This window comes from Amblyomma maculatum, chromosome 1 (genome assembly GCF_055883805.1).
Source record: "Amblyomma maculatum isolate TAMU_Amacu chromosome 1, ASM5588380v1, whole genome shotgun sequence".
Taxonomy (NCBI): Eukaryota; Metazoa; Arthropoda; class Arachnida; order Ixodida; family Ixodidae; genus Amblyomma; species Amblyomma maculatum.
Window position 1 is genome coordinate 105721224 of NC_139344.1, and position 11314 is coordinate 105732537.

Below are 11314 nucleotides of genomic sequence, written 5' to 3' on the forward strand. Positions count from 1 at the left end.
CAACTCAAAATCCCAATCAGGAATTAGATTATCAAAAGCCAGGCACGCGTTTAAGGGTACAGACGCGGAATTTATGGATGCACTAATCAACATGTACATTGGCGATACTCATTACCCCTCTCCCAGAGTATGACGCAGCTCCCAACGAGGAGCTGGACGCACCCATCACGGAGGCGGAGGTCAGGGCAGAAATATTGGGACTAAAAACAAAATCGGCCCCGGGCCCTGACGGGATAACTAATAAAATTTTAAGAAACCTGGATGATGACTCCATCAGCGCTCTTACTGAGTATATATGCAAGAAATTTGGACAGTAGGCCACCTGCCTCGGCAGTGGAAGTCGGCAAACGTAATTCTAATCCCAAAGCCGGGCGAACCCCCAAAACTAGAAAATCTAAGACCTATTTATCTAACCACATGCATGGGGAAATTGATGGAGCATGTAGTCCAGACACGACTGACGCGCGCTTTATGGAGAAAAACGACCTGTGGCCGCACGAGATAGTCGGCTTCCGACCGGGTTTGAGCACGCAGGACGTGATGCTCCGACTCAAATACGACATAATCGACTCGCGTTCTAGAGACGCCAAAGTGACTTACGGCCTGGACTTGACAAAGGCTTTTGATAAAGTTAAACACGAAGCGATTCTCCACGGTCTTCAAGAAATCAGAGTAGGTGCACGAACATACGAGTACATTAAGGACTTTTTGTCAAACAGAACTGCTTGCATGAAGTTTCAAGACATTCAGTCCCCCACAGTGAAGTTAGGGAGCACGGGCACGCCGAAGGGCTAGGTTCTCTCCCCGTTCCTTTTCAACGTGGCGATAAGGGGCCTCCCAGAAGCTCTGAGGAGCATAAAGGGGCTAAATTTTAGTATTTATGCGGATGACATCAAAATCTGGATTAACTAGGGTAGTGATGCGAACATTGAGGATCGCCTGCAGGTGGCGGCGGACACTGTCGTAGACTACGCTGCCAGTAGGGGTCTATCATGCTCGCCGCAAAAATCGGAATTATTCATCTATAACCCAAAGTCACTTTGATGCAAGCGCATCTGGGAATTTGACATTAAAATAGAAGGGAAACCAGTTCCAAAGGTAGATCAATTCAGAATCTTAGGACTATTCGTTCAGGAGAATGGATATAATGATGGAACAATAAAAAAGCTAGAAGGATTCGCCACGCAAAGCAGTGGCATATTTAGAAGGATCGCGTTGACAGGACGAGGCGTGAAGGAAAGAAGTTTGCTTAAACTAACCCACGCTTACGTAATAAGTAGCGTGAGCTATGCCACGCCGTTCTTAAATATCAGGTCGGAGGAGAAGAAGAGATTAGACTCTCTCATTCGACTTTGCATAAAGAGGGCCCTGGGCTTACCAATTACCACATCCACACAGAAGCTCCTTTATATGTGAGTGCACACTGGGACGGAATAGCGGAGGCTGTCAGAGTTTCGCAGCTGGAAAGATTACGTCGAACGACCAGGGGCAGAACTATACTCGAAATGGTAGGCCTGTAGACAGATAGGGGACTACGAGAAAAATCAAGTATCCCACAGGACTGCCGAGAAAATCTAATCATTCCCCCCCCTCCCTCGTAACATGCATCCGTATTCAACACAGAGAGGGGGAGAAGAGAGCAGAAGCACTAGTCCGACGCTTCGATTCGATTCGATGGACAGCAAGTCGGTTGCGTACGTGGATGCGGTAAGTGGCAAAACGGGGGCGGCGGTCGCCTCGGTGGTCGACGGCCGAGGTGCCCCGGTATCAGCCGCCACCATTAGAAGCCGCAACGTTGAAATGGCTGAGGAAGTTGCAATAGCGCTCGCTTGCGTCGGAACGCAAGCCAGTGTCATAATCAGCGATAGCAAAACGGCTATTTAGAATTTTGGAAAGGGTAGGATCTCGCCGGAAGCAGCAAGGATTCTGGCAAGTAGACGACTAAACAGGAAAATGCGCCTAATTTGGACCCCTGCACACACTTCCGTTCCTGGAAACGAAGCGGCCCACGAGTTAGCCCGAGCTCATCTACTTGTGGGTGACTGTGGAGCCGCCTGATTGCCGGAACATGGACGAGCGTCTGCAATATTATACGGAGATTCTTCAAAATTACAGGTTAAGCAGGAGACTGATGCCACTACTGGATAAAAGTCTAAACAATAGGGAGGCAGTCGCATGACGGCGCCTATAAGCTGGGGACTTTGTAAACCCGGTCTGGGAATATTATGTCCAGATGGACGATAGAAAAAACGCTAAATGCAAGCACTGTGGGAAGAGATAGACCCTCAACCATATAATTTCGGAATGTGCTAGCTCCCCAGGGGCTAAAAACAAATATAAATTGTAGAGAAGCCTGGGAAACCCTGCTGCGGAGCGAGGTCCCTGCCCCACAGCAACAAGCCATCCGCATGGCGGAAGCCGCGAAGAGCCAAGACCTCTTTGGCCTGCGTGCCGGGAGCGGGGATATGGGGGGCCTCCTTATCTGGTGGGAAAATAAAGTTGTTATCACATTACATCTATACCCGGAGCATGGCAGGGGACGTAGCATCCACGGCAGCGCAGTTGTAGTTTATTAAAGGTGCAGCATACATCCAGTCATGCAAAAGCTATTAAACAAACACGCTAGGGCGCAGTAGTAATCCGCGAATCGGCACATTCCTGCGGGAGTTTAGGGTTCACACACTAAATACTAAATGGTGTATGCTTACGTTGAAGCAAGCACGAGTCATTTGCTGGAGAAGCACTAGAAAAACGGAAGGTGAGGCTCGTGAGTCCGTCACAATCGCGCGCGCGGCTGCGGTGGAGGCGAGACGGAGACGGCGGTGACTGGGAGGCTCGTTCAGTGCGGGCATGCAGTGAAGAGCAATCGAATCGCGTTGGGTTTTTCGACGACTGAAGCGGCGGCGGCAGCACATTCTTTCATGCGCTAGCCGCGGCCAGACTGAAGATGGGTTTGCAAAAAATGCTGACCAGCCGGTCTGATTAACACGCGCATATAACAGCAATTGGTCACGAGGTAGCGATTCGTTCAAAAGTTTTGGCTGCTCCTTTAATGTCGCAAGGTACGCTCTCGCGTCAAGGTATGCTTGTTTGAGATTTACTCTTAGTTTTTGGACCCAAAGAGCGATGGCAATCTCAACAATCAGGAACATAACGCTATCCCTCTCGATCCCCATTTTCGCGGCACATGTACACGGCCGGAGGAAACATTGGACAAGTGCTGTTTTATATGCGGGAGCGCTTGTTGCTAAAACAAGCTAACTCTCATAGGCATGCAAATTGCATGCCTAAATTATACAGCATATGATCGCGTTGATTTCGGCCTCCTCGGCAATCAATAGACAAAGCCCAAAACAAGTCCGAGGATCTCTAAGGTCGCATAATAGAGTGAAGGCATCTTAAAGAAAAGAGAATATGTGAATAAAATATTTTTGCGGAGGAAAAAAAAAACAAGAAAAAACAGTGACTACCATCTACTAAAGTTCCTTGATACCATCCACGACGTGCATGCAAGAGTGCAGCCGGCAGCTCGAATATCAGACGACACGGAGACGTCAGCGTTGATGTCGTGACGTCAACGGCCAGTGCTTGCCAGACCAGAAAGCTGATTTCGATATTTACAATAAAAAAAATAATTTTGAAACTATCTACTGCACGGATTGAGCTCAAACTTCGAGGGTTTATAATTTAACGTTTGAGGAGTGAAATGCAATAATCGATTTATGCTTAGTTGTTAGCTGTCTTGACTCTTTCCTGTTCCTTTTTCCTTTCGCCTTCGGACTTTTCATTTGCGCTGAATCTTTTTCAAATCGTTATGGACCAACTACATGCCAACTATCTGAACAAAAAGTTTTACTTCAGCCTACCGTGCTTCAGCCTTTCTCTGCTTTCTCACTTTTCTTTTAGCGAAACGACAAGGTCGTCTGGCAAGAGTGTTCAATCAAGCCTTGAAGCTTGCGAGGTCCGATCCAAGTGCGAGTTTATTAACCCCTCAAGGCTGCTTCAAGGGCGACTCCATGGCCCCAGCTATGAAGCCAAGGGGGACGAAGAGTTGGGGCAGCGATTAGGGCGACTGTGCGCTTTTTTAGGACTGCGCCCCGCAAAAGAAGGATGAGACTGAACCCAGCAGCACCAATCATAGAGGCTCTGGGCCAGGCAATCATGCAGATGGTGGGTTTTCAGCAGCGAACAGAACGGTCCGCAGGCAAGAGCGCCGCAGGGGTCGTCGCCGGCAACAGTGCGAGTCGCAAGACCCAAGCAAGGGGTCATGCGGGACCCATCAGCCCCCAGTGACCGTATGCTTCCTGAACATGCAGGGGGGTTGCAAGGAGCAGAAGTGGGGAGAGCTCCAGGAACAAATGCGCCAACTGGAAAAAGCAGCATTTGCAGTGGTGGAGACGCACCTCAGGGAAGAAGAACCCCCCCCCCCCCCCCCCCCACACACACACACACACATGACCCACGTTTTGTGTGGGAGGGTTGCAACCGAGCCAGGCACGAAAGATGAGGAGGAATTGGGTGTTTGTGGGGCGTGACTCAGCAATGGGTGCGGGTGCGACCGCACTTTAGCGAACACATGTGGATGACAGGTCGTTTATTGGGTCAACCTGTGGCACTAGCGGTTGTTTACCTGTGGACTGGTGACCAAACAGCAAAGAACACTGAAGTGTGTAGTTGCTTGGCTGCAGATGTGGAATTCTTCACTCAAAACCACGAGGTGCTGATGATGGGTGACTTTAATGCTCACCTGGAGGATCTGGATGGTCGCACAGATGCAAGTGGGCGGCTCTTACAGGAGCTGGCACAACAGGGTCACCTTATCATAGTGAACCTTGCACAGAAGTGTGAGGGGACGGTGACATGGGCAGTACGGGACCGGCAGTCGTGTATAGACTACTGTCCCATGACAGAGGGCCTGTATGCCAGGTTAGAAAATATGATCATTGAGGAGGATGGCACAGGGAGCCTTGCCAGTGACCACAATAGGTTGCGGTTGGTCTTTGGCCGGGGCAAGAAGCGAAAGACCATGCAACAAAGTAGCACACGACGGCCCAGTGTTCAAGAACTACAGGGACTGGCGGACGACCTGGAGAAGAAAGTACATCTCATGGGCTCTTACACTGAATTTGTAGAAGAGTGCATGGGGATGCTCAGAAAGTGCCCAGGTAAGAGAATAAAGCACAGTGCAAAGCCATGGTGGGATGCAGAAGTGGCAGCAGCTATTAGACGCAGACGGGAAGCATGCAGGCTCCACAGGCAGACCATCAGGGATGGGGAGATGAAGGATGTGGCACAGGCTTGGGAGTCTTATCGGGACTTGAAGCAAGAAGCTGCGAAACTGGTCCAACAGAAGATACGCAGGATCAATGCACAGTTCATGCGCATGTTGAAAGAGGCTGGTAAGCAGGCTCCTCAACGGTTTTGGCAGCATGTCCAAAGGGGCCAAAAGAACACTACCCAGCTGACACTACAGAGAGCCTCGGATGCAGAGGAACTGCGCGGAGACGACTGCATTCCTTTGTTGGAGGAATGGCTGCAGACTCCCCTACAGGCACAGGGCATGACAGCTCCCACTGAACACGATCAGTGTCCTCTGTTCAAGGGCACACTGGCAGACACAGGAGAGCCTGGGCTCCGTCAAGCCCCAACGGATAAGGAGAAGGAGCGAGTCATGAAGAGGGTAGATGCGGGAACAGCCCCAGGAAGTGACGGGATGCCCATGAGCTTGGTGAGGGCTTTCGGACCTCTGGTCCAGGCTCGGTTATGGGACCTGCTGGAACTGGTGATGACAGACGCAGACATTCCAGATGACTGGAAGACCGTGAAGGTGAAACCGCTGTACAAGGGTGCGGGGGACAGGAGGGATCTGGCTAACTACAGACCCATTGCTGTCACCCCAGTACTGTACAGGGTAGCAATGCAGGTCATCAAGGCCAGGCTCCAGAGGTGGGCAGAGAAGCAAGGAGTCCTAGGCGAGCTGCAAATGGATTTCCGCCCCGGTCGCCGGATAGAGGACAATCTATTCGTCCTCACACAGTGTATAGAAATGGTACGAAGTACAGTTCACCCCTTTATGTGGCATTTCTGGACATAGCGAAGGCGCATGACTGCGTGAAATGGGACCTCCTGTGGACCATGCTGCAGGAAATGGGGCTGGCTGCGCAAGACATTGAACTCCTTCAGGCCTTTTATGCAGCTCCATCAGCGGTGGTGGAGTGGAACAATGTGGTGACGGCGCCCATGGAGATGCACCAAGGCCTGCGGCAAGGATGCCCGCTCTCCCCACTGCTGTTCATGCTGTATGTGAGAGGGGTGACAAAGAAGCTAGCAGAGTCGGGATGTGGCTACTTTGGAGCACAGCGAGGAAGCAGCGCTGGTAGTTCACCGGATCCCAGCTTTAATATACGCTGACGATTTCGCACTGTTGGAAAGATAACCCGAGGAGCTGCAGCGGTTGCTGGACATCTGCGGTGCGGAGATGAGACGGCTTGGTCTGCGTTTTAGCTCAACCAAGTGTGTGGCTATGGTGTGAAGGCCTCACAGCCATCAACCTGATCGAGTGTGGGATCTCCAGGGCAATGCAGTGTCACAAACCAACGTAACGTGACCAAGTACCTTGGCGTCCGACTGAGTGCGGGAGCGGAGTATTTAACGGCACATGAGAGGCTCCTCAGAGCGAAGGCCGCTCGCACGAGAGGCATGTTAGTTCAGCGGGCATTGTGGACCTACAACCGCTACGAGGTCACAAGGGCACTCTGGAAGATGGTGGTGGTCCCGGGTCTGACCTACGCCAATGCCATACTCTGTCTCTCGGCGGGTACGAGAGAATTTTTGGAGAGGCGCCAGAGGTAGGCCGGCCGAATGGCACTCGGGCTACCCAAACAGGTCTCTATCGAAACCATCCAGGGCGGCATGGGTTGGTCGTCATTCACAGCCCGGGAAGCAGTGGCGAAGGCGGCGTTCGAGAACCGCCTGTTCCGTCTCCCCGAGTCGAATGTGGCCCGTCAAACACTCGTGCACACCATTTTCACCAGCCGAACGACGAGATAGACGCGCCGAATACGATCTCTTCGGCAGAGGTACCGGCTGCCGACGGTATCGTTGGCCACAAAAACATCGGAGCTGGACTGCACAGCACAGCAGAAGATCCGGACCCAGGTACAGCTGGTCGAGACGGAGGAATGGAAGACTTCCGAAGAAAAAGTGTCATTGGACCTATACCAGGCGGAGAAGGACACCATCCGAAAGGAGCTGTGGTGTGATAACTCGCGCGGTAGTGGTTTGCTGGCAGAGGCACCATAGAGAAACATACTATGTATGGAGGCACGCTCGGTAAGGTATATGTACTATGGTACCGAAGGCTCCATAGACGCCCATACGTACAAAACATGGCGGCTCATGGGCTCTAGCGACCAATGAAAATTGGGGGGCCATGACGTCAAATGACGTGACACATACGTTCACATTGGCGCGAATTATAAACAAGGTTTTTTTTTTTTTAAACCGCTGCGTTGCATTGACGAGCCTGCATCTTTTGAAGGTTGTTGCCTTTCAGCGCGCGCCAAACTTTGCCATCTAAAAGAACTCGAGTTTCTGTTGTTTACGCCCTTGTTTATAAGCAGCTGCTCCAGCACAATGAAAGTGGTTGGCAGAGGTGGCGGCATAGAAAAGCAGCAACACTTCCAAATAGAGACCACGCATGCAAATCCATAATACAAATACTGCTGCAAGTCATGCAAGTACTTTGGCCATTTACTTTGTCCCAGTAAGGTGCGGTCCAGAAACACTGGTGCAACGGGGCAGTCGTGCCCAGTTCGCAAGTGTACCAAGTGAACAATTATGGTTTTCATATTCATGGTTTATTGCATCAACCAATAAAATACAGCAACAAATCACAACAATAAAAATGCACCTCGCAGACAGCACAAACAGTAGCGCTGTTAAAGCGGGCTAATCATCTCAATGATCACAGCCGAGGCATGGAAAAGGCTTGAAGTGCCTGCCACAAAACATCACCAGATAAGAAACATGCATGTACAGAAACAAAGCTATGACAGCTGCAATTGAAATAAAAATGTCATGAATTAGTAGGTGCATCAAAACATATGACCTGGAGCACAGAGCACTGGGATCACTCTTCACATTTAAATTCTTCGGCAGAAAGTATACAGCAGTTTTCAAGGCAATTTCAAGGTTGCACGAGTCCAGACAGCTTTAGAATCAACAAACGTGCTTTACACAGGAGCATTAGAGCATACATTGAGTCTGTGTGCAACCTCCAGATCTGCTCACCGGTGAAAGTCAGTCGGGATGCGGTAAGACACTGACGGTTGAGTCCACGCTGTCACAACGTGCCACAGAGCATCGCTTCCTCACTTTGTGCGGGCTCATCTTGCGATAAAACGCTAAGCGCAATACAATGCGGCAAAAAGACTTCGCACTACCCGCACGACGAAGGGGACGAAACCGAAAAAATACGGCTGCAGGGGGATATTAAATCTCACCAAACGGCATGAGCAGCAACCAGCAAGGACGTCGAAATCTTCGCAAAAGGGACGTTTTCAGACTTGCGAACTAAATTACGCTTTCCCGGGCGCACCAAGGCCCGCACCAGAGCAGACCAGCAGCAGACAGCGATAAGAAACCGTTTCGTGCTTCGTCAGCTTCGTATCTCCGTTGCCTTGGTTACCTCTGGCAGCGCATGGCAGCGCCTCCTGACTGCTGCAACATCAAGGGGGTGGGGCGATAAGAGGGTTGCAAGATTAAAAAAAAATTAAGAATGTATTTATAAAATACCTTACCTCATTCACAAGCGAAGTTATCAAAATGTCTATTCTTTTTTATGTTGATTGATACTTTTTATTTGTAATAGTATAATCTCTTATCTGAGGTGTTGGTTGGCTCCCCGACCTGTGGCTATGCTGCGGTATAGTGCTCTATCTTCTAGAGCACTATAGCCCTATAGCTGCGGTACCGCTGAACGCTTTTGGGCCCAGCCTTCGCCACCATTCTACTTCCGGCATGCGCTCGGGAGCGTTACGTACACGCAGGTGGAGAGCGAAATTCATGGTTGGATGGATAAGGCTGAACCCTTTGAATCGGGCGGCGGCGCCATAGGCCGCCTAGCCGTGAATAGTAATATATAGTGTGGACCTATTCTTGCCTTCCTTTCAGCCACCAATCAGCTAACATTCGTTTGGTTATTTCTACCCTTTTAAAGTCTATTTTCCCTTCATTATCCTTAAACCCCAATGCTTTGGCTAAATCTGGCCCATTGCCTTGAACTATAGAGCGGAGCCCTTTACAGGAAATTATCAAGTGTTCAGGCGTTTCCTCATCCTCCCCACACACCCTGCACAGCGTGTCTATCTCTTGGCACTTGACTCGGTACGTTTTAGTCCGCAGTACTCCTGTCCCAGCCTCGACCAACAATGGGCTGCCCCTAGAATTATCGTAAATGTTTTCTTTGGCTATTTCCTGCTTAGTTCGGTACATTTCTAATGCTGATTTAGTCTCCATCCCTGTTTTCCACAGACCCCTCTCTGTTTCCATAACCTTTTTCTTAATTGATAATTCCTGGCTGGTCCCCCTACTGCTGTCCAAATATTTGCTTGCCAATTTTCTTGACCGCCTTCTCCATCTTGTGTCAACATTCCTCATGTAGAGGTAGCTGAAGACTTTCCTAGCCCACCGCTTTTCTCCCATTTTTCTCAATCGTTGCTCAAACGCTATCTTGCTGCCAGCTTCCCTGCTCTCAAAAGAAGACCATCCCAGGTCACCCTGCACACCCTGGTTTGGCGTATTCCCATGAGCTCCCAAAGCAAGCCAACCCACCCCGCGCTGCTTAATTTCCCACCGTGCTCGGAACTCTGATCTCATACACAGGACTGCATTGGCAAAGGTCAGACTAGGAACCATCACCCCTTCCCAAATCCCTCGCACCACTTCATACCTATTGTAATTCCACAGCGCCCTGTTTTTCATGACGGCTGCGTTTCTACTTCCCTTAGCTGCCACATATTTTTCATCTTCCGTTAGGTATTCAGCTCCAGTATTTATCCACACCCCAAGATACTTGTACTTATCCACTACTTCCAGCATGTCCTCCTGTATCCTATGTTCTCCAGCCTCATTATCATTAAAAATCATGACTGCCGATTTTCCCTTGCTAAACTGCAGACCTAACTTATCTCCCTCTGTACCGCAGATATCCATCAACTCCTGCAAATCTACCCTGTTGTCAGCCATCAGTACTATATCATCTGCATACATTAATCCTGGTAATGACTGTGGGATAAATTCTCCTTGCTTGAATAAAGAAAGGTTGAAGCCGAGTCCACTCCCCTCTAGTTTAGCCTCTAATCCTTGCAGGTACAGCATGAACAACAAAGGTGACAGGGGACAAACTTGTCCAAGACGCTTCTTTACCTCTACAGGCTTCGACACCTTTTTTTCCGATTTTATTAGCACCTGGTTGTCCTTATAAATATCTTTTAAAAGATTGGTTACTCCGCTTTCCACACCTAACACATCCAGAATACTCCATAAGTCTTCTTGAAGTACACTGTCATAGGCTCCTTTGATATCTAGAAAAGCTAGCCATAGGGGTCTGTGTTCTTTTTCTGCTACCTCGATACACTGTGTCAATGAGAACAGATTGTCCTCTAACCTCCTTTGTTTCCGGAAGCCATTCTGCAGCTCTCCCAGCACCCCCTTGTTCTCTACCCATGCCTGCAGTCTGTCCTTTATAATCTGCATCACCACCCTGTAGACCACTGATGTTACTGTTATGGGACGGTAGTTGCCTATGTCAGCTTTGTCCCCCTTTACCTTATATATCATGCTCATTCTACTTAGTCTCCATTCATCAGGAACTTTGCCATCCATTAACATTTTGCTCACCACCTCTCCTAACATTTTCTTAGACTTTGGGCCCAACATCTTTAATAACCTAATAGGAATACCATCTGGGCCTGCTGACGTGCTACTTGGTACTTTCTTCTCAGCCCTTTCCCACTCTCTTTGTCCAATTGGAACAATTGCACTAACTGGTCTATCGTCCTCTACTAAGGCACCTACGACATTTCTTTGTTCTTTAAACTTTTCTGACATCGTTAGTCGTATATGCTCTATTGCCTTTTCCCCTTCTAGCCGAATACCTTGATCTGTAACAATAGACCTCTGCTCTAGGCTAGTCTTATTACTAAAGGAACTCATATGTTGCCAGAATTTCTTATCTGCATTTTTATCCCTTTTGTTTACTTCTGACAGCCACTGGGACCCTTGTCTTCTAATTTTCTCATTGATTAAGTAG

General features: G+C 49.4%; 1 protein-coding gene across 1 annotated transcript; it reads right to left on the reverse strand.

Annotated features, from left to right (window-relative positions):
- Positions 1-9153: 9153 nt before the first annotated feature.
- On the reverse strand, positions 9154-10395 carry LOC146203429 (uncharacterized). The gene has a single exon (XM_084585557.1). It carries the CDS (start codon positions 10378-10380, stop codon positions 9154-9156), a length of 1227 nt encoding a protein of 408 aa, XP_084441683.1. The 5' UTR covers positions 10381-10395.
- Positions 10396-11314: the final 919 nt, after the last annotated feature.

Coding starts and splice junctions, on each gene's coding strand:
- LOC146203429 (XM_084585557.1), bottom strand. CDS start 10,380: ATGCTGTACCTGCAAGGATTAGAGGCTAAACTAGAGGGGAGTGGACTC.